The sequence below is a fragment of the Silene latifolia genome, chromosome 7 (assembly GCF_048544455.1).
Source record: "Silene latifolia isolate original U9 population chromosome 7, ASM4854445v1, whole genome shotgun sequence".
Lineage (NCBI taxonomy): Eukaryota > Viridiplantae > Streptophyta > Magnoliopsida > Caryophyllales > Caryophyllaceae > Silene > Silene latifolia.
The window spans coordinates 106,428,885-106,453,092 of NC_133532.1; the positions used below are offsets into that span (position 1 = coordinate 106,428,885).

The 24,208-nt window shown below is 37.0% G+C and overlaps 1 protein-coding gene, 1 long non-coding RNA gene and 1 other non-coding gene across 3 annotated transcripts; 1 reads left to right on the forward strand and 2 right to left on the reverse strand.

Moving 5' to 3' along the window:
• Positions 1-14,754: 14,754 nt before the first annotated feature.
• On the reverse strand, positions 14,755-15,862 carry LOC141592477 (uncharacterized). Its single transcript, XR_012521161.1, has 2 exons — positions 15,101-15,862; positions 14,755-14,983 (listed from the first exon to the last, which is right to left on the reverse strand). It is a non-coding gene; the product is annotated as an uncharacterized LOC141592477 (long non-coding RNA).
• A 1,723-nt stretch (positions 15,863-17,585) lies between these two features.
• LOC141593804 (small nucleolar RNA R71) lies at positions 17,586-17,692 on the forward strand. Its single transcript, XR_012521866.1, has one exon. It is a non-coding gene; the product is annotated as a small nucleolar RNA R71 (small nucleolar RNA).
• Positions 17,693-21,108: 3,416 nt separating this feature from the next.
• On the reverse strand, positions 21,109-23,540 carry LOC141590477 (uncharacterized). The gene is made up of 5 exons (XM_074411069.1): positions 23,428-23,540; positions 23,163-23,320; positions 22,932-23,051; positions 22,473-22,826; positions 21,109-21,204 (listed from the first exon to the last, which is right to left on the reverse strand). Exons 1-5 carry the CDS (start codon positions 23,432-23,434, stop codon positions 21,109-21,111), a joined length of 735 nt encoding a protein of 244 aa, XP_074267170.1. The 5' UTR covers positions 23,435-23,540.
• Between the last annotated feature and the right edge of the window lie 668 nt (positions 23,541-24,208).

The following is a 24,208-nucleotide window of genomic DNA, read 5'->3' on the forward strand; positions in this document are numbered from 1 at the left end:
TTATAAGGGAGAGGGGAGTTTATTTTTCTTAACCTAATTTCTAACCTACTCCTGCCTCTCATCTCAACAAAACACAAAACCCTAATTTTACAGAAAATTTGAGGGATCGATTCTAGCAAAAGAACAAGGGCATATCTCATATCGTCTTGGGTGTAACTGATATGAGAATATCATTGCGATATTGTTCATAGGCCATAAAAGCTAGGACCGAAAGTTATTTCTTAATCCTTTATGCTATTGTTTATGCAATTTAGTTTTATGACTTGTAATCATCACTCTATAATTCGTTATAATCCTTAAAATTAAAGGGATGCATACAGATAAATCCCACATCTTATTCATGCCATTCATGTTGTAGTTTACCCTAAAGTGGGCAAACTTGGAAGGAAGTGAGTGGAGGATGCGATCCACCATAAGAGTCTTAAGAATCTTACGCCCTAGACGCTCTAGGATGTCGACATATTCGGTCATTTTTAGCACATGGGGACCAACCTTTTAGCCCCTCTTAAGCTTTACTTCAAAGAAGCGTGTCGCCTCTTCGTATTGGCGGACTTTTGGTGTTTGTAAAAACATAGTATTCATACGAGTGAATATCTCGTACGCATTCAAGGAAATGCATGAAAGCTTGAGATTTGGGGACATCGACCATATCAACACATTTTTTATATCATTCGACATCCTCACATGGTCATCATAGGCGGTCCGCACCGTCGATGAAGCCCTTGGACCGGGCTCGATGGGAGGGGCATCGGTTAAGTAAGTGAGCACGTTGTCGGACAACGCGACACTTTTGATGTTGGATTCCAATTTAAGGAAGTTACTACCATCATCTTTTAAGATACATTTGTCCATTACGGATCTTAGCCATTAATCTTTGCCTAGTGTAGGAGTTGATGAAGTTGCCATTGCGAATTAAAATGCTACAACAAATAAGGACATATTAACATTCATTGTTATAATTATACTTGTGAAACATCTTTAACAAGTTTTAACATTTATATAATGATCTCCCACTAAATTATATAAATGATTCCAAGACCCAAATTTTAATCAAAAATGAGCATCGCTTGGGCGAAACATCCCATATCGTGTAAATTCAGTAAGTCAACGGTTGACTAATTCTACCTCTAGAACTCTTGGTTGACGAATTTCCTTAAATCCATCTACTAGCCCCGGAATACAAGACCGTCTTATAGCACGTTGAGTCCAACCAACTTTGGCGCGTGATAACCGTTTACCACCCTACTTACCCGAGGTAAAAAGAGAACACCCCGCTTGGGCGAGCGTGGCTCTAATGAACAAGGGATTCATAGGTGTTACTAATTGGTAAGGTTAATCTCAATTTTAGTTATGTGAGAGATCTTGTCAATTTATTCATAAATTCCCTATAAATGAATTAAGGCGGTGAATGTAAATGACGTGAATTGACAATCGCGAAAATAAAATGTATGTGAATGGCGATTTTGGCATGCGCGAAAAATAAAAGCAAGCAAGAATATGAAAAATCCTAGTATGGCCTCCTAGTTAATAAAAACTAGACTATTACATATCGGAAACCAACTCCTTGGTCCCTTGCCTCTTCATAGGAACATCTTACAAAAGGGCTTCTTCTAGTGGGATTTGGAACACCTTTCCAAAAATAGACTTCGTCTCGATATAAATCCGTCTTTTGGAAACGCCGGTAAAAATAACTATTACAAATAAATTACATAGCAATTCCTATTATACATTAATTAATAAAATAAATAAAACCATTAATTAATTACAAACCGACGATAGGAGATCGTATTTAAATTACAAACAAATCGCTATTCCCATTCATTTCGGGTAATAACGATTAAAATAAACTAGGCCATACTAGGTACAACAAAATAAATACTTTAAATAAATGACAATCATTCATTCAACATAAATAAATATGCTTAAAATGATATAAAATGATGCCAAAATTGCCCTATCTAATAATCGTTGGTATCCATCTCGGTTTTGTTGATTTAGTCGATTTTTAACTTGTTAAAAATCAATAATCAACTCTTAAATCTCATTTAAGTCCAAACTAATTGTCCAAACTATTTTGGACCTCAAAATTATTCCTCACTAATTTGATGATGAATAATTAGTTTGATTTGGTGGTATTTTGCTAATTTAATCGGTAAAATCATATCTTTTAAGTAATAAATCCAAAATAATTGAAAAATTACCCAAATATTGAAACAAAAAATTTTAAGCATTTTGGAACACTCCCAAGAACACCAAAATATCAGAAAAATTGCCCAAAAATTTTGGATAAATTTTATGAAGAAAAAGATCGACTAACCTTTTAGTCTATAAATCAAGGGACTAAATGAATTGTATATCATACAATTAATCAGTGGTCAAATGGGGTTTGTTCCTTTAGGTTCGACCGAAAGGGGTCAGTTGATCACCCCCGTATCACGACAATAACGTCAAACTCTGGTCAGCCAACCGTTATCGATTTACGTTAATCAACTGACGAGGATCAAATAATAAATATCCTGATGATATTCCTTTAATGAGATTTATTATGTAAACACACTATTGTGGAGGACACTAACTCCAACAATACTAACCTCAGGCAACCGACATGGTAGCTGCTTCACATGCTAGGGTGGTCCTTGGTAAGGCACCTTGGTATGTGGAGGTGTTACAAAGTGGTATTAGAGCGACGACTTTGGAACCTAAAACCAATGAACCAAATAAACATAGAGAGTCTAATTAAAATGAACCCGGGTAAGAGTTGTTTGGAGCTACCGCAAAGGCTTGGGAGACATCCCGAAGTCGCATGTAAGCCCTTACAACTTTGAGCCGGTCAACATGGGGGGGTTGTCTTGGGAATCGCTGTGTGTTGAAGTAATGTGTGTTGTATCTATACCTGTGTTACTTGTGAAGTTGTTGGATGAAATAAGAAAGTGATTGCGTATCTTGAGCATGGTAGTACTTGAGCATGATATATATGTTATTACTTGGCTTTTGGAGGGTAGTAACATGTTTGGCTATAATATATGCATGTTTAAGTATGTTTTCCGTATTAATTAGCTCGTTTTTGGCATGATTCGGCCGAGTAGGGCGGGTACTCGACCGAGTAGGGAATACTCGGTCGAGTAACCAAGCACTCGACCGAGTGTTAGTTTGTGTGTACCAGGGAGTAGCTACTGGTTGTGCTCACTCGGTCGAGTAAAAGGGGTACGCGACCAAGTGAGGCATACTCGACCGAGTACAATGTATACTCGACCAAGTATGTTTTATATGATTTGGAGGTCAGCTACTGGAGTAGGATACTAGGTCGAGTAGTCTCAGTACTTGACCGAGTAGCCCTTAGTCGACCGAGTATTTCACAGTACTCGGTCGAGTACTTCCTTGGAGGATGGTTTGTTTATTTTGAGCCGTAGGCTATGTACGATTTCTTGGTTATATCAGCTTAAAATGCCGCCAAAGAGGTCAGATGCATACATCTAAGCTACTGAGATGGCTCTGGATGAGATTGCCAGAATGATTGAGCAGAAAGATGCGCTCATAAAGGCACTCAAGAACGTGGGTAAAGGAGGTGATAAACTGGTGGACGCATCCCAGCTGAGCACCACTATTTCTCGCTTACACCCCTCTACTTATGAGGGCACCGGTGATCCAAAACTGCTCGATAATTGGCATTGTTAGATGGAGAGTTTGCTAGAGGTTGTGAAGTGTCCGGGAGATATGATGGTAGAGTAGGTTGCGTTCTACCTGAGGGATGAGGCTGGAGTATGGTGGCAGAATGTGAGGGAGGATGCTAGAGCATAGTAGAGGGACTAGTGGTAACTCCAATCTTACATGCTTCAACTGTATCGGAGTGGGTTATAAGAGGCATGAGTGTACTGCTGCTAGAGGAGGATGAGGCTTTCCAGGGACTTATTAGGGAAACTTTTCTCAGACTCCGAAGTCAAAGCTTTGCTAGCAACAAGCCATTTGGGTCGTGGGGTAATCGCGGATGGTAGAACAACAACAATGGCGGCTACAACTGTAAAATGGGAGGGTCCTATCAGCATCCGAACAACAGTGTGATATAGAATTCGGCAGCCAAGACAACTACCTCGACTACCACGGTCCAGGGTGGAGGTCAGAAAAGTAGTGGGAAGCTCTCTATGATGGGGAAGCAGGAGGCAGATAATGATGCTCACGTTGTTACCAATATCTTTCTTGTTCATAATACACCATCTTTTCTCCTGTTTGATTCGGGGGAAACCCACTCTTTTGTGTCTAGGAGTCATGCCTTAGCTATGGGTTTGGGAGAATATGAACTGGTGGAAGATAATGTGTTTATACCTTGGCGAGAGTCAGTGTCATATTCTAGGCTGTATAGGGATATTTCAATGTTAGTGGGGGAGGTAGACTTACCGGTCAACTTGTTAGAGTTTCCTATGGATGGGTTTGAGGTTATCGTCGGGATGGACTAGTTGGGCAAGTATGACGCTAAGATCGATTTCAGACAAAAGAGTATATCTCTAAAGGGGCCTAAAGGAGTCAAGGTATCATATAGAGGGTTCGTGGTGATACCTAAGCTGAAGTTTATAGCGGTGATGACTCTAAAGTCGTGTTTGAGAAAGAAATGTCCTTTAATCCTTTGTCATGTGAGAGATATGCGTGTGGAAGAGCCGTCGGTGTCTGACATACCTATGGTTGGGGAGTTTGGTGACATTTTTCCAGATGAGATACCAGGGTTACCACCAAAGAGAGATATCGACTTTATTGTTGAGCTCAAACCGGGAACAAGACCTATATCTAAATCACCATACCGTATAGGGCCTAAAGAGGTGGAAGAGTTGAAGAAATAATTGAATGACTTGTTAGACGAAGGTTACATTCGGCCTAGTATGTCACCTTGGGAGCGCCCGTGTTGTTTGTGAAAAATAAAGACGAGAGTATGAAGCTATGCATCGACTATAGGGAGCTGAATCATGTCACGGTGAAGAACAAGTATCCTTTGCCAAGGATTGATGATCTTTTTACCGGCTAAATGGTGCGGGGGTGTTCTCTAAGATCGATTTTAGGTCATGTAATACCCCAAATATTTTAAATACCCATTTTAATATTTGAGTTTCATTACAAGTTTTGGGGGGAGAGAGAGAGAGAGAGAGAGAGAGAGAGAGAGAGAGAGAGAGAGAGATTTACATATTAGTCATTTGTTGTTTTTAGTCGATTACTTTTATTTTGCTAATTCTCCTCAGTACTTATCACTTTGGGGGATATTGACTTTTATAAACCTTTTATATTCTACACAATATCATCTTGTCGTCTTCTTTGCTAGTAGTCTTCAACTTTATTTTTTATTATCCTCTACTAAACTCATGGTATACTCTTAATCCTATCACAAAAGTTCCTCTTATGATGCTCATCATCATAAATTCATCCCTTATGTTATCTCGTCACTAGATCTAGCAGTATATTTCTCCATATACTTTCTAGTTGATATTTGGTTCACTTGCAACGATTAATTCGGAAGATTTGAGGTAACACGATTCTACCGCCTCTATTATTTGTATTAATTTTCGAAGTTGTTTGTTTATGCGCTAATTATATGCGTTTTATGTGCTAAGTTGGATTATTGATTGATTTATAATGACAAGTGATAATTTATGTTGTTTATATTAGTAGCTACTATATTTTTATTTCTAAGTAAATTAATGGTTAGATGGGCTAGGATCTAATAATTGGAGTTAATGATAAGTTAGATATGGGGTTAGTCAATTGGTATGATCTAGGTGTTTATAAGTTGAACATGATGGTATTTGTGATGTTCATCATCGGGTTAGAATGGGGGTGGTACTTGTGATTAGAAGTGATGAGAATTTGTTTGGGAAATAAGGACGGCATTGCTTTGATAATGATATTTTGGCAAAGCTAGGTTATGATATTGATATATATATCTTCTTGTGGCCTTATTACGACTTTGAGATGGAGATCCATTTTCTCGGGTATTGTATTTTACATCAGTACCAGAAACAATGGTATCTCCAATTATTTGACGTTTTCTTTGACATTGACTCGAGGGTGAGTAGCTCAGAGTTTTAATACGAGTGTTGCACTAGTAGAAAAAGTGCTATTTACATCGCCTTGATAACATCACTTCTTAATAAAAACGATGTAAATAATCTAACATTAGTTATTAATATCAGTTTGTAAAATAACCGATGTCAATTAATTTTCTATTTTCTATTTACATCAGCTACTAGCATCGATTGTTTGGAAACCGATGTTATTTATTTATATTGCATCGATTTTGTTGAAAATCGATGTAAATTTATTTTATATGATATTTATCTTACATCAATTAATTAGTGAACCGATGTCACAGTCAAAATTTCATTAGCCACGAATCGTATCATATGTCACGTAACCTCAGAAAACCCTTCAGTTAATTCCCAACCAAAACCCTTTCTCATCACCAAAAACCCATCGCTCAACCTCCGCTGTAACACCGTCATTCTTCACAGCGACGCTATCTGCCACGATCAAACGCCGCAATAGTGTTCTTTCGTCATGTCCTAGTCCTCACCGTTAATTATCACGTTATTGCATAGTTGCCCTATTCGTCATCGGCTTCACTACCACCACCGCGACTACCAGGCCTCTTCCACCGCCGAAGGTGTGCTGATAGGCTTGTCGTCTACTTATGCAAAGATAATTTCCCTAAACAATAAGTGAATGTAGCAATAGGGGTCGAACACAAGGAAACAGGAATTACGTTGTGAAATGCTATGGAAGGATTCTTATCAAGGTCGATTTCGTTTTATTTGTTGGTTGTTGGTTTGATGACTAATAAAAATTATGATGTAAATTGTATAATAAAAAGGATTCTAAGGAGGTCGGGTCACACATGCAAAGGTAAGTATATAATTATGTTAAACTCGGTATTAAAAACATTATCAATTGCTTAGGCTTAGAGACACCCACCTTACGGCATTAGTGTCAACCATCGACCGGGTCCTAGAGAAACTCTCGTCCATGACTAGGTCGTCCTACTATACATGCTTAGTCTAATTCAATTCCATGCCTCTCGACTTTAGAACGAATGAACAAACTTAATCAATTGAATAAGGCCTTAAACAAAGATTAAACATTATGGCACAAGCATGTGACAGAAGCAATATGAACAATATTATTATCAACCTATTTTAACATGTTATACACTTGATTTTGCATGGCTCCCCTAGCCCTTAGACTAGAAAATTTAGCTACTCATATTAGAATGTGAATTGCAAACTATATTGTAAGAAATGTTAAACATGGTTGTATGATTTGTATAAACTAAGTGATATATCATGTAAAAGAAATAATACTAATATAATCTAAATTAATTACTTTTATTATAAACTATGTTTAAACTCAAATGGAAATGTAAAATTGCAACATAGAAGATAACTTGTATAGAAGAACAATTGTAACCAAATGCTTGAAAATGTATTAGGAACTAAATGTTTAAGAACTACAAGCTTAACAATATTGTAAACTAATATGAAAACTATTGAGAGAAATTATAATGCTTAAGGCTATTGTAAGTATATGAGACGTAGAATATGAGATAAGAGATGCCTAAGCCTTGAAATGCCTCTCCTATTTATAGGAGAGGGGAGTGAAACGTAAATCACCAAGAGGCATGCAACCCCGATCGGGGTTGGGGGTTGTTTGCCTTAATTCTCCTCTTAATTACTTGGAGAATCCTATGTTGGTGATTAATTGTGCGATTAATCACCCGTTTAATCACTAATCCCTTGGCATCCTAGGTAGCTTGGAATCCTATTTTCTTCCACTTTGACTTGGACTTTGAATTGGGCTTGACTTTGGTTTGTTGACACAATTGCATTGCAGACATTAGTCCATCAACTTCTTCATGAAAAACCCATGCAAACACTTCATGCTAGTCCAATACTTGGTCTTGTTTAGCTTAGTGAACTTGGTGTACAAAATGATAGGAAAAAGCCTCTAAATACTTAGATTCCTACAAAAACGTAACAAACACAACAATACACCTAGAACACAAGATTAGCTCAAAAATATACTAATTAAAGTATGATAAGCAATAGAAATCGAGCTAAAATGAGGGGTAAAAGTATATATAAAATGGACATATCAAACTCCCCCAAGATAAACCCTTGCTTGTCCCCAAGCAAGAAACCAAATCCCATCAATTGCAATATCCCAAACAAGCTACGCATAATGATTTTGAAACCCGAAACAACATGAGCAAAGAATAGAGCAAAACATGGATGAGATTTACACGACGACGTAGCATAGAAAACTTTGAATGAACCTTTAAGATCTTGCATGATCTTTTGACTTATGGAGTCTCACGGGCCGCTCAAACTCTTTTATATGTGAAAGGACAATTTTGTGAATGAACACTCAACTATCCTCAACTTATAACAATGTGCCCGCAATCTAATATGGTAAACATGTCAAGACTAGTAAGCAAAGACAATCAAATTTAAGCATGATAAAGAAGCCAAATGGGTAGGAAGAAGGCAAATAAACATGGGTAAAAAGGGGAACAAAAGAGTTATGGTAATATGGAGCTAAATCAAGCTAGCAACTACCAAAATGTAAGGATGCTCAATCCCAATTCTAATCCAATTTGCAATTTAAATCATAAGAAAATTCTCCAAAATAATATGAATAATGCATGAGAATTTCTCACATCTTCTCCTTCTTTTTTTTTTTTTCAATTCAATGCATACTTCTTTTTTTTTTTTTTTTTATGCTTTTTCTTTCTTCATTCTTTCATTTTTTTTCTTTCATTTCAAATCTTCAATTTTTTTTTCTTTTTTTTTCCTTTCTTGAGCATTAAGACCAAGCTCACATGAATTCCACAATTTTTAAACAAATCCCAATTGAGCACCCAAGCAAAAACAAACAAAACTACTAGCACGACAAGGGTAGGCAAGTTATTATGTAGCTAGGGAAAAATGTTTATGAAGGGGTCAAGAAGTCAAATATATCATGTGAATGGCTCCAAAATGCTATAATAAATGAATGCATGCTTACCAAGAGATGACATGAGAATCATACTTGTGCGTTTTGATAAAACACACATTATAAGGAGACACCTACACTCACCTAAGAGAGACCGGATATGGATGCATCGGTCAAAAAGAGGCTCTACCTTACCATTTTGTAGCTTGCCACAAGTCAAGATCAAGCCTATTCGGTTCATTCTCCATCTCCCACCTACTATGTCAAGACATCCCCATGTAGCTAATATCCCATCATGAAAGAATAAATCATTAGCAACAAGCCATTATTATTAGGATAAGCAAAGAGGAAAGTAGGCTACAAGCAAGCATAAAGCAAAAATTTCTCTCAAAAATTTTCAAATTTTCTACACTACATGCAAACTAAACTATATGCAAATGCAATCTCCCCCCAAGCTAAACATCACATTGTCCTCAATGTGTCAACAATTTAAATTACCCAATCAAACCATAAAAATGGCTCAAAGCACAAAACAAGAAGGACTAGAGGTTATGTTTAATGGGTTGCAAGCTAAGACCTAAACTAAAATGCAAAACAATTAAAAACTTACTCAACTTGCTAGCCTTCCCCCAAGCTAGCATGGATTCGAGGGATTTCTTCATCAATCATATAAGAAAAGGGCCAAAAGTTGAACCCCTTCCTCCCTTTCTTCTTCTTCTTTCCACTACCACTTGATTCACCTTGTTGACCACTTCCACTTGAATCATCCTCTTGAAGAGGAGTGACATACTCACCAATATCTTGGCCACTACCAAGATCATCACCATAGCTACTATACCCACCATATCCTCCATAGTCACCATATCCACCATAGCCTCCTTATAATGCCTCAACACCATAATCCGAACCACAAAAATCCGGACCGGGTGCATATGTAGTAAATGTACCTTTGCTCTTTAAGATGACCCAATTGTTGTATTGAGCTTGTGAATTGAAGATCACACCCGGAAAATCCGGGTCTTGCCACTCCGGGACTTCTTCCATTTGCACATCCTCCGCAGCATTTGAAGGTTCCGCCTCACCTCTCCTTCTCTTAGAAGCACCTTGGGTAGGAGCTTTTCTTGGTGCCATTTTTCTGAAATTTAAGACAAAAATTCATCTTAAGGCAAACCAAAATTCATCCTAATAGACATAATAGTACGAATTAGTGAACTAATTCATACTACAAACATGAATAGAGCATTTTTACAATCAATTTCTAGCACTAAAAAGCACAAAATCGAATTCCCTCAAATTGAGTTAGGGTTTGCATAATTCAATTTAATTGATTGAAATGGATGAATTTAAAGAGAAAAGAGAAGAAAACTTACCAATTAATGTTAATGGATGAATTCATCTTGCAAATCAATGAATAAATTGATGTTTCCTAGTGATTTTAGGTGAAGAATTGAAGAAATATGGAAGAGAGAAAGAGAAAGAGTACCGTCGGGGTCGATGAATGAATGATAAAAAAAAAATTTTTTTTTACCCGTATAAAGCAGCGGCCACGAAAATCACAGAACCACGACCCCGATCGGGGCTGGCAACCTCGATCGGGGTTGACCTCTTCTTCGGATTTTTGACCTGCTTCCGTGTTGATTTAATTTCCTTCTCGTTTTTCGAAAACCACGCCCCCGAACGGGATTCTTGCATGGGGAAGCGTGCCATATTATCTCCAAATTCTCCTTTCTTCATTTTCACCTAAAAATCACAAAAAGAAACATCGTCAACTCGAGTGTTTTATTACTAATCTACGACAAACAATAAATTGCGGAAAAATAAATAAAAATAAATAAAAAGCTTGGGTTGCCTCCCAAGAAGCGCTGGTTTAACGTCCCGCACGACGTAAGAAGCTATTTGATCAAGTTTCATTCTTGAGCTTGCCACCAACCAAGCTCCATTTCATAGCTCCTTTTGCATTCCGTAACCACTTGAAATTCTTCAAATAAAATTTCCCTTTCTTTTTGGCACTCTTAGCAATAGCGCCCTTAGCATCGTCACCTACAAAACAAACAACACCAATATCTTCCTCCAACGGATCCATTAGTGAGGATCCAAGTGTAGTAGAGGCATTAGAAGAGTCCACAGTGCTAACTAAATAACAAGACTCTTGTAACATTGGGCTTCTAATGGTGTTGTTTTTGCTAAAGGAAACCCGGTCATCACCCACTTCCAACGTCAAACTCCCATTTTTCACATCAATTAGCGCACCCGCGGTGCGTAAAAATGGCCTACCCAATATAATTGAGGTTTGTGAGTCCTCGGCCATATCAAGTATGAGGAAGTCAACGGGTATGAAAAACTTACCAACTTTGACGGGAACATCTTCTAAGACACCTAAGGGTCGCTTTAAAGAACGGTCCGCCATTTGCAATGTTGTACTTGTGCATTTTAGAGCACCCATGTTAAGTTTTTCACAAAGGGAATATGGCATGACACTTACACTAGCACCTAGGTCGCAAAGGACCTTATCAATTTTATATGTACCTATAGTGCAAGGAATAGAATAGCTACCGGAGTCCTTAAGTTTCGGGGGAGACTTGTTTTGTAAGAGTGCACTACACTCTTCGGTGAAAGCAATGGTCTCGACCTCATTGAAGGATCGATTCTTTGAGAGAATTTCCTTCATAAACTTTGCGTAAGAGGGAACTTGGGTAAGCAATTCTATAAACGGGACGGTGACTTGTAAATTCTTACAAACTTCTAAGAATTTACCGAACTTACCTTCCTCCTTGTGTTTTGCTAGACGATGAGGAAATGGTACTTGAACAACTTCCTTGGGAAGAGCATCCTTCACATCTTTCACTTTCTCTTTCTCAATGGGAACATCCACCTTATTTGAAACGGCATCTGTAACAACCTAGATTTTTAATGACTTAATTAAGGGATAAAAGCGGAATAAAATTAAGTCATTGCTATAAAAATGAATCCAGATTGTCATGGATCACTTACACATGACTAAATAATTTAGTCGAGAGATTTAATTACAGATTAAACCAACATTAAAAGCTCCTCTCATAACCCAGAATGCCCTTTAAGGGTGTCTCCATCTAACTCGTTCTTGGTACCTGAAAAACATTTAAACAAAAATTGCTGAGCGACAGAAACCTAACCATTCTCTTATCATCGCCTTAATCATTCAAAAGCAGGCATGCGAATGGAAACGAAATGTATAAATAAGAATCACATAAATCATACATCACATAAGTTCTCTTATCACAACATTCTTGATATTCAAATGGTACAACAATATTACTCAAAGATATTAAGAAACCATTTTAGTAATACAACAACACTTATAGAAGGTGAATACAAGTTAAGCACATGTGAGCACAACAAGTCCCAATCATCAAACATGTGACATTATTACCTTGATCTTCCTTTATCATGTAGTAACATTATTCACCATATAACAATTCATCGGTAAGTCTAACATGCATCATGTGAGTAAAAATTGTAATCATTTCTTTTAAAACATTTGTTTTCTTAACAGATAAGCACGGGACGTTACTACTAATGTCACACGCATACTCATGGCTTGCTTCTCACCTTAAGTACGAATGTGAACATCAATCCCGCCAATCATGCCGATACTAGGAGGTTTACATCTCACCCCTAGTGCTCAGTAGGACCGGACAACTAAATTGACTTGGTTTAACAACCAGAATCGCAGGAAAGAACAGACTGCTAATGGATGGTCTTAGAGGTCCCATTTAAGTGACATGTCCCATACACTTCGAGGCATCAAGACAATCGCAACCGTCAAGGTCTGCACATGATCACAACCGTAAAATAATAATTGCCAAGATATCTGAAAGGTAGTAAAGCTGATCAAGCTCCTGTCAATATATGCGCATATACCCACTCCACAACTTCTTGGAGCACGCAGCTCCTCAGTGGTAGCTGGTCGACTACTATCCTAACGACAATCCCTCCACACGCAACTTCGGGATGTGTTGTCCGTACTTGTATAGCATAAGCTCTCTAAGCATTCTTCCATCACATCGATCCCTAAACGTTACCAAGGTAGCGCCCAACATGTAACACAGAAGACTCACACATGTCTCATAGAGACGATGATACATCGATATGCGGACCATCTCAACATATCGACAATACAATAGCACTTGGCTCAGAGGTCCCATTCAAGGGGCATACCCAAGTAAACCGGGAAAGATTCCATGGCTTAGAGGTCCCATTTAGGAGGCATAGCCAGGATACCACTTACTGATATTCTGGTCTCAGCGGTCCCATTTAAGGGACATGTCCCAGAGTGTTAGAAGCTTTTGAATAAGAAACGTAAACATACATAAATTCATCTTGATTTATCTTTTCTGAAATCTTTAGGATTTGGCAAATCTTATTTGAAATTTATTATTTCTATATTCTTTATTCGAGGAAAGGCATTTAGATTTTTACTATAATAAACTTAAGTTTAAACTTCGTTTTTAAAGAACTTATTCAATCTTCTTTTTAATAAAATTTGGTTATTTAATAAACATTTTATGTAAATCATTTGGAAGCACTACTAAATCATTCAAATATCTTAACTTTACAAACTATAAAAGTTATAAATTAACTCAGACTTATTTATTAAATAACTTACTTTGTAATTTAGAGAAACGTTTGAATCATATAAACCATTTTCGTTTTGAAAACATTTACGAATACTTTTAAATTTTCTAACCTTTAAAAGGATTATTATTAAGCTTTAATATTTAAAGAAATTTAAACTTATTAATTCTAACCTTAGCTATATTTAAATAGGAGAGGTATAATTCTTTAAGGCTAGTAGTTGATAGCTAATACTCCCTCTTATTCTATATATTCTTCCCCTTTCCTTTTGCCACAAGAAATAAGAAATTAAATTTGGACCACACAAAACACACAACACCAAAGTGGCTTGAGTGTAGTGGAGTGCGGGAGTGCCTCAAAGTGTTGCAATGGCAATGAATTGAGAGGTCCTGGGTTCGACTCCCTACACGGGAGTGCTGCGGTTACCTGTCATCCTAAAGGATGTCTTACATGGCACACGTGATTTGCAGGGTATTGCATGTGCCCGGGGGAATTCAACCCCTAGTCACCAAAAAAAAAAAAACACACTACCCCACATGCCATTGAATTTGAACCACACAAATCAACCTAAAAAAGGAAATAGGGAAGAAAACCTGAATAACCGAATACCGAAATAGGGAAGAAAATATAAAATAGGAGGGAGTATGTTTTTTACTCATTTAAAAGTTAACATCACAATAAATTACGTACTACTTAATAAAGTGAGTGAAAAAATCATAAGGTAACATATCGGAACATACATCACACGACCGTAAATAAAAGTAGCCAATTAAGATATTACTCAATTATATTTCCTAATCATATTTCTAGGTGAGAAAATAGCACAACGATAAATCACTTGATATCATGAAATTGTTAACATACAAGTCCAACTAATTAAGTATTTAATTAGCGCATATGTATATTTCATGCTATGTTAATAATTTAGCGGTCTAGTATTTCTAATCAGATTTTAATAGTTAAAAAAGTTACATAATTCATATTTAAACATATTCATTAACATTAGCATATCGAGTCTTGTAAAATTAAGGAGGGATAGGAGAAGGTCGGGTTACCGAAGTTAGTGAAATAAGTGAATGTGCTTATTAATCCGATTTAATAAAAAATAATCGCTATTAATAAAGTCATAAATCCATCTTAAATCCGACATCATGGCCAAAGGAGTCCAAATCAGAATCCCGTCAATCAAACCTCGCATAAAGAATGGTTAAGTTAGTAAATCGGGTCAAACCCGTATCATTAAAAGGAAGTGACACCGAGTATAGCGTGGCTTAACATAAAAACTCAGCAATCCCCAAATCGATTTAGGGATTGAGGTCACCAGACTTGAAACCTGCGGCGGCATCAATGGCAAGGGATGACAGCAACAACAATTGACGATGGCGACAAGGAGCAGCTACGGTGACTGTCGACAACCGTGTGACGGTGGTTGAAAACCGAACAAGGAGTAAGAGCAGTAAGGAGAAGGGAAACAAAATAATGAGCGAAAGTAAAGAAGGAGATAAGGGAAACATAGGCTTACAACGGTGGTGGTGCTTCGATGGCAAAGAGGGTAACGGCGTGGGCACGCTGATGGTGGGAGAGATGAACATGACTGGTGAAGCTTGAAAACAGGCGAGGGAGGAGAGTGATATAGATCGTTTTATAGAAGGATATAAAAAGGAGGAAGGGGAGAAGGGCGGCTCACGGTGTCTGACCAAAACCACGACGACGATGAAGATGGTGGCTCGGCTGTGCATGAGACACAGGTGTAGACCAATGGTTGAGTTTTTCTGTTTCTGAAACAGGGGAGAACAAAGGATTAAAAACAGAGGTAAGGCTACGGTTTGGTGGTCGAATGATGGCGTATAATGGTGGTATGGCTTCGCACTTGGTGGTGAAGGTGTTCCTGGTGGATTCGGAGGTGGTGTTCGAGTGGGTGAGGCATGTGAGTGGTCTGATGACTGAGGTGTGGTGGGGTATTTCTTGAGTCAGGCGTGAAAGTTTCTTGGTAAAGGACTCGGTGTCGACTCGGATTCGGGTAGCTATAAAACGTGGAGTATGGCTGTTTGATTGAGTTTAGAGCAGTATTTGAAAAAGGTGTCGGGTTGAGGAGTGAGTATGTGCGGGTGTTGATGGTTCAATCAAAAGGTTTTTATAGTGATGATAGTCCTTTCATAGATGATGATGATCCGTATGTTGACCACGGATTTGCAGTGGTGGCTTTTATGAAGGTAAAAGATGGTGATGTTGTACCACGATTATCACGAGGTTGATGGTTAGGGGTGATGTTGGTCAAGGTGATAGTAAAAGTTTAATGGTAAAGACAAGATATAAGCAAGGGGAAGAGATACCTGTGAAGTTACAGGAGACATGTGAAACTATAGAAGGCATGTGAATGTGTATAGTGGAAATGACAAGACTACATGCAGCGAAAAACAGGAGAAGCAAGGTTGGCGTAGCCAAATGTTTGATACACTATAGAATGAGTGAGATAAATGTTTGGGGTGATGTGAAGGAACATTATCGAATAAGGCAACGATTGTCATCGTATTTTTATTTGAGAGAAGTTTTTGGTTATAATTAAAATGAACGAAATCATTTATAAAAATGTGTGTTAATAAATTTAAATTGAGAACGAATTGAGATAAACGTAACTTAATATAATTGGGAAATTATAAAAGTAGTTTTTAATTGTAATTAAATAAAATTAATTTGTAGCAGTTTAACACGGGGTGTTACATTATGCAAATCTTTTAGATCAAAAGTAAAATTAACGAAATTACTTGTAAGTTGTATGAATAATTTAAATTAAAATGGAAATGTGACGAAAATAATTTAAAATATGCGTGGAAAATTATAAAAACAGATCTATTAAGTCAAATTAATCGGTAGTGATTTAATACGGGGTGTTACAACATCACTTTCCTTAGCATTAGGAGAGACTTCTTCAAAAACCACCTCATTGCTTTCTTTGGGCACGGAAGACTCAACATTCTTGGCATCAAGCTTGCTCTTTCTCTTTAGCATCAACAATCGATGAGGAAATGGCACACGATCCTTAACAAGAGGCTCTTCACTAGCCTTCTTTTCGTTATTTCCCCCAAGCTTGACCTTTTTAACAACCACCTCATCATCCAAAGTCATGGATGACCCATCATAGCTTGTACCACTTCTCAAGAAAATATAATTGACGGTCTCGTGGGGGTGGCGTACCTTGGGGTGGTAGTTGGCCGGTTTTCCTTTGAGAGCTAGAAGCGGCTAGTTGAGCCACTTGTTGTTCCAACATCTTGACTGCGGCACTATGAGCTTGATCATTCTTTTGAATTTGAGTCAATAATTCCCTTTGTATTTGTACTATCAATCCCTCAAGCTTACCTTCTCCTTGATTATTTTGTTGGCCATTTTGTGGGGGGAGTTGATTTTGTTGGTAATTGTTTTGTGGGGGCCTTTGTTGATTTTGATAACCCGGTGGAGGATTATACTTTTATTGTTGAGGAACATAGGCATTTTGTTGTGGTGGGGGTTGAGGGTTAAGCACATTGTTGCTAGTGTAAGACAAGTTCGGATGGAATTTTGTATTCGGGTTATAAGTGTTGGAAAATGTACCCGGAGGATATGAACTTTGTCTAAAAGCTTGGAAAACATTTACCTCTTCAATAAGAGCTCGACAATGAGCGACGTAATGACCCGTACCTCCACAACCATCACTCACAACGATTTGACTTGTTGAAGACACGACTTTTAGTTGTTGAACGGAATCTTTAGCATCTCTTTCCGCCAATGGTTGTTGGAGTAAGGCAATTTGAGCTAGCAAGACAGAGTTGTTGGAGGATTCTTCTTTATCTTTGGGTGGCACAATTCAGGAATTGACATATTGAGCATCATGGACCGCCATACATTCGATCGTGGCATGAGCAAGGTCGGTGTCAATTTGATCAAACCGCCCATTGTTGGCGGAATCAAGAATCCTTCGGGACTCGGCACGACATCCATTGTAGAATGTTATTGCTAGAAACCAATCATCTAGCCCATGATGTGGGCATTGTATTTGTAGCTCCTTGTACCTCTCCCAACCTTCATATAAGCTCTCAGGAGCTTGTTGACGGAATCCGGTGATTTGGCTCCTCAAAGTTTGAGTTTTCTCCGATGGAAAAAACTTTTGATAGAAAGCAAGAGCCAATGTCTCCCAATTGGTGATTCCCATGGCGGTGCGGTGAAGGCAATTGATCTAAAGCTTGACCCTCTCTTTCAAAGAGAAAGGGAAAAGTATTTCTCTTATTTGGGCTTGAGTGATGCCCATTTGTCGGATCATTGAGCAATAATCACAAAAATTTTGCACATGCAAATTGGGATCCTCCAAAGGACTTCCCCCAAATTTCTTCCTCTCCACAAGGCTAATGAAAACCGGTTTGATCTCGAAGTCCGGCGCGGTGATTTGAGTGGTTGTGATATCGGACGGAAGCATGGCCGCTGTGGGCTTTGAGTGATCGGAAAGTTTAACCATCTTTTTGGTAGTAGATGGTGGTGGTGGTGGAGATGATGAACTTGAAACCTCCTCCTCTTCAAGGACTTCTAGATCGTCTAAATAAGACTTTCTAGCACTTTCAAATTGTACGGTAGAAGAGACTTCTTTCACTTCCTTCCAAAAACGTCGTCTTCTCCTAAAGGTTTTCTCGGGATCGGAATCCGGTGAAAGCTATTCTCCACGACGAGAGGACCTAGGGATAAGACAACAATTGCTAGAGAAATAATAAGTAACGGTCTCAAGGAACAAGTGTTCTTCAAGACAAAGGAAAACAAGATAAAAATCGACAATTCAAAACGCAATAAAACCGTTTCCCCGGCAACGGTGCCAAAATTTGATAGGCTTGTCGTGTACCTATGAAAAGATAATTTCCCTAAACAACAAGTGAATGTAGCAATAGAGGTCGAACACAAGGAAATGGGAATTACGTTGTGAAATACTATGGAAGGATTCTTATCAAGGTCGATTTCGTTATGTTTGTTGGTTGTTGGTTTGATGACTAATAAAAAATATGATGTAAATTGTATAATAAAAAGGATTCTAAAGGGATCGGGTCACACATGCAAAGGTAAGTATATAATTATGTTAAACTCGGTATTAAAAACATTGTCAATTGTTTAGGCTTAAAGACACTCATCTTACGGCATTAGTCTCAACCATAGACCGGGTCCTAGAGAAACTCTCGTCCATTACTAGGCCATCCTACTATACATGCTTAGTCTAATTCAATTCCGTGCCTCTCGATTTTAGAACGAATGAACAAATTTAATCAATTGAATAAGGCCTTAAACAAAGATTAAACATTATGGCACAAGCATGTGATAGAAGCAATATGAACAATATTATTATTAACCTATTTTAACATGTTATACACTTGATTTTGCATGGCTCCCCTAGCCCTTAGACTAGGAAATTTAGCTACTCATATTAGAATGTGAATTGCAAACTATATTGTAAGAAATGTTAAACATGGTTGCATGATTTGTATAAACTAGGTGATATAACATGTAAAAGAAATAATACTAATATAATCTAAATTAAGTACTTTAATTATAAACTATGTGTAAACTCGAATGGAAATGTAAAATTGCAAACTAGAAATAAGAATACCTTAATAGAAGATAACTTGTATAGAAGAACAATTGTAACCAAATGCTTGAAAATGTATTAGGAACTAAATGTTTAAGAACTACAAGCTTAACAATATTGTAAACTAATATGAAAACTATTGAGAGAAATTATAATGCTTAAGGCTATTGTAAGTATATGAGACGTAGAATATGAGATAAGAGATGCCTAAGCCTTGAAACGTCTCTCCTATTTATAGGAGATGGGAGTGAAACGTAAATCACCAAGAGGCATGCAACCCCAATCGGGGTTGGGGGTTGTTTGCCTTAATTCTCCTCTTAATTACTTGGAGAATCCTATGTTGGTGATTAATTTTGCGATTAATCACCCGGTTAATCACTAATCCTTTGGCATCCTAAGTAGCTTGGAATCCTATTTTCTTCCACTTTGACTTGGACTTTGACTTGGGCTTGACTTTGGTTTGTTGGCACAATTGCATTACACACATTAGTCCATCAACTTCTTCATGAAAAACCCATGAAAACACTTCATGCTAGTCCAATACTTGGTCTTGTTTAGCTTAGTGAACTTGGTGTACAAAATGATAGAAAAAAGCCTCTAAATGCTTAGATTCCTACAAAAACGTAACAGACACAACAATACACCTAGAACACAAGATTAGCTCAAAAATATACTAATTAAAGTATGATAAGCAATAGAAACCGAGCTAAATCAATATTTATTTGCAAAATAACTATTATTTACCAATTTTTATCAAATAAAAATCAATAAACTATCTAAATTAATCACATTAACTTAAAGTATCTACTTATCTCATAAATAGAACATGTATGTGGTTATTTCTAAATAAATATGCATAAAATTAACATGCAACCCAATTTAATTAACTCTTAATTAATTTTAATGCATTTTTATTCAATTTTATGTCATTTTAAGTTATAAAAAGTGGAAAAATATAACAAAAACCAAATTTTCGTCCCATATCATCCTAAGACCAGATTATTTACATGTAAGACCATATTATGTGATAAAAATAATTTTAGTAACATAAAATCAATTTTATTAATTTATCTCATACATTACTAAAATCGTCTTAAGACAACATGCATGTATGTAACAATGCTCTGATACCACTTGTTAGTTATTTAGACCATATTATAACTCATCTTATGATATCAAAATTACAAATTAATTTTTTTGGTGGTCTAAATCTACATGCATACAAAAACAATTAACTAGAAGATGGTATAAAACCATCTTAAGTGAAGATTTCCTTACATTGATTAAGGCAAATTTGGGCACTACATAGGTCTCCTACCTTTGTAGTTCTTGAGATATTACAATTGGATGATCCTCCTAAAACTTCTAGTACTCAAAGAAGAGTACCTCCTATGGTAGCACCCAAGAATCAACCCAAAAATTACTAGAATTACTAACTAGGTAATTGTACTAATAACCTTGTAATATGTAATATTATTACACTAATAATATTATATAATGAATATTATTATTTGTGAATTATATTTGATTTTTATGATCGACAAATTGATCAAGCTTTGATGATGAAAAATGAAGAAAAGTGGACTTCCTTTTCTTCTTCTATAAAACCGGCCAAAGAGGGGGTTATTAGAGGATTTTTGGTCTTAAAATTAACCACATGCAAATGTGTAATGAAGGGGTATATATAGACCTCTCAGATGTGTACAATTGAGAGGAACATCACATGTGATTTTCCACCAAATGTTGAGAAAAGTGGTCTGTAATGACCTCATATATTTCGGTCCAAATGGACCTTATTTAGTCCATTTTGATTTCCGACATCAAATGCTTATAAGTCTTATATTTAATTATCTTACATAATTAAATATTAATTTAATTATTTAACAGTTAAATAATACAAATTAACCACTAATGACTACTTAACTATTAAGCAATCATGAGATCATTTTATCAACATACATTGCGTCAATACTATCCCATTTAGCTAATTTTACAACCTCTTGTAAATTAAAATAGCTAATTATCTCTACCTATACACATATCATATAAATTTAATTAATTAACTATTAATTATTAAATTTCAATTGACATTTATTAATTAATCATCAAAAAATTAAATAATAAATCCCCTTGGCTCGAGTTCGTAACTCGTCATCAAATAATACATTCACTTGACTTATTAATAGTCAATTAATACAAGGATTTAATTAATTTGTATCTCATACAAATAATTAGTTTTTCCATTTGGGCATCATCCTATAGGTGTGACCTAAAGGGATCAGCTGATCACCGCAGTGACACGACAGTAATGTCAAACTCTAGTCAGCCAATTATTACCAATTAACGATGACCAGCTGACAAATAAAAATATAAATCTCTGATATTCCTTTTACGAGATTTAATATGTAACCGCACTTATTGTGGAGGACACTACTCCAACAATTACTACTTCGAATAATGCGGTAACATGTTTATTATATTGAATGATAGCTTCCGGGTGTGGTCGAATTATAGTTGCATATGTGGTTTATTATGAATTCTATTTGTTTGAGTGTTGAGGAAGGACCGTGATGTCGCGTAGGTTGTGTGGTTTCATATGAGTAAGGTACGGAGACGTAACCTTCTTTTTAGGGGAGATAAAATGTGACAACCTGAGTTTACTCAAGTTTATGCACTACAAAAAGAATTAAAACAGGCGACCGATTTTGGCGACTGAAATCAGTCGCCAAACGTCAGTCGCAGACCTTAGTCGCCTTTTCTAACTTTGGCGACTAATGTCGGTCGCCAAATTTGGCGACTGAAAAATCAGTCGCCAAATGACAAAAATAGCGACTGAAATGGTAGTCGCCAAATTGGCGACTGATTTGAGGTAGTCGCCAAATTGGCGACTGAATTTCAGTCGCTAAATTTGGTATTAGTCGCCAAATTTGGGTGACGTAGCCAATTTCACTGAGCAACTTTGGCGACTGAAATTCAGTCGCCATTTTGGCGACTACCATAAATCAGTCGCCAAAGCCACTGTATGTTTTGTTGGTTTTTTTCATTTTCATTACTAGCCAAATATTTACAACCTGCATACAAACCGATGTTCCACAACGCCATACATCCCAAATTTCAACACACACAACACCATACATTTCAACCCAACACCACCCATTTCTCAAACTTCATTTCATATATTGAAAATGGAAGTTTTACAAGCTAAGCTATTCTAAAGTTCAAGTCTAAAGTTCAAGTTTTACAAGCTTACATGCTAAAATCATCTTACTTGGAAGCCAACACCGGCTCCACTCCCCACTTGTGGACCATGCGGATCATTTGGATCATAGTTGGGTCCAGGTCCGGAGTTACAACCTTGCCACCAATTCTCAAACATTGCTATTCTTTCCTTCATTTGGCGGAATTCTTCATCACGTTTGGCTTCACGTTCATCACGCTCTCTTACTTGAGCTTGAAGTTGACTAATAATTCCCGGTTGATACGTGGTGCTGGGAATTGTTGAAGTCGATCTTCTACGCGTTTTCTCATAGAAAGCCGGTGTTGAACTTCCGGTACCATACACGTGCCCTTTCTTGAAGCCATTCACCAACTCATACCATATGTCATTATCCGGTTTTTCTGGATTGGCGGCTTTTTCTTGTTCAAATGCATCCTACAATATTAAACAAATGGTTGTAAGTTAATATGGTAACCACCTTATATGCGACATTTTAAAAGAGAATAAATTAACAAAAATTAAGTGTTAGGGAAAACTTACATATAATTGCTTGTCTTTTGGCTTAGTCCAACTTCTAACCCCTTTGTGGTCAACCCTGGAATGCGTGTCCAGAAACAGTTCCGGTACCGTCGCAATCGGCTTTGACTTCTTCTTTCCTTTCTGAAATGAAAAAAAAAACATACATGTTAGAAAATCAACAAAAAATCTAACATAAAATAAACATGTTGCATTGAAAACCCAAAAAAAGTGTGAAATAATAGACAAACTTACACCCAATACACGATCCCAGAACGATCGTGATCCCCCGTAATGAGTAGGCTCGTTCACGGCATCTTCCTTTCCTCCTTTTTTGTTGAGGGATGCTTGCTTAGACTTCTTCTGAAAAGCTTCACTTTTGGTATGCTTTATTAAGCCTTCATACTTCTCACCTACAATTACACATATGAAATCATAACTAATAAGTTACTGATATTATTTATAATATAAGAGAGTATATGCTAATTAATACAAATAACAAAACAAGTTAATTAAATACCTTTCATGTGCTCTGGCTCCTTCGGGCGCCTAATCGTCTTCCAGATCACGTCCCGATATCGTCGAGTACCGACGTCATTGTACCTGTTACGGACATTCTGTTCTTGAGACGGTGACCAAGCAAATGATAGCTACAAAAAAAAAAGGCGACAAATTTCATATCAGTATAAAATAAAAGTCTAACCTTGGTTCTTAAAAAATTTATCAAAATTAATTATTTGGTTTCTAAAACAAAGAACTACGGAAAATATATACCCGAAAGTTATTGAACCATGCCTCTTTTTGTGCATTAGAAGCCCGTGTCCACGATGTAGGAATTGGACCCACGAAATTAGTTTTCGTGCTTTTCGTGACACCTCGTACCACGCAATCGTTCATAAACCTGCATTTATTTTGAACATGTAAAATTAGAAACAATTATTATTTTACAAAATAATAATAATAATAATAATAATAATAGTAGACTAATAAAGAATAAGACTTACCATAATCCCGCCGGCTCATGAATCATCCGATGATCCGAAGTGTACCGTATCGGCACCCGTGCTGGCTCGTCGGTAGCGTCAGTCTCCTCACCGTCACCGTCACCGTCTGTCTGCATCGGATCCTCACGCACAAACTCCTCCTCCTCCGCACGCGTACTCTGTCCAGAACCTGAGCCGCCTCCACGCTTCCTACCTCGACCTGCTCCAGCCATCTGCAGTAATACAAATAAAAATTAACACAAATAATGATAAATGAAAATTATACGGACTTCTAAATTTTAATTATTTACTCTTGAG

Coding starts and splice junctions, on each gene's coding strand:
- LOC141590477 (XM_074411069.1), bottom strand. Junction 23,052..23,162: donor TCTGGGATCGTGTATTGGGT/GTAAGTTTGTCT, acceptor TTTTCATTTCAG/AAAGGAAAGAAGAAGTCAAA. Junction 22,827..22,931: donor CAAAAGACAAGCAATTATAT/GTAAGTTTTCCC, acceptor TTAATATTGTAG/GATGCATTTGAACAAGAAAA.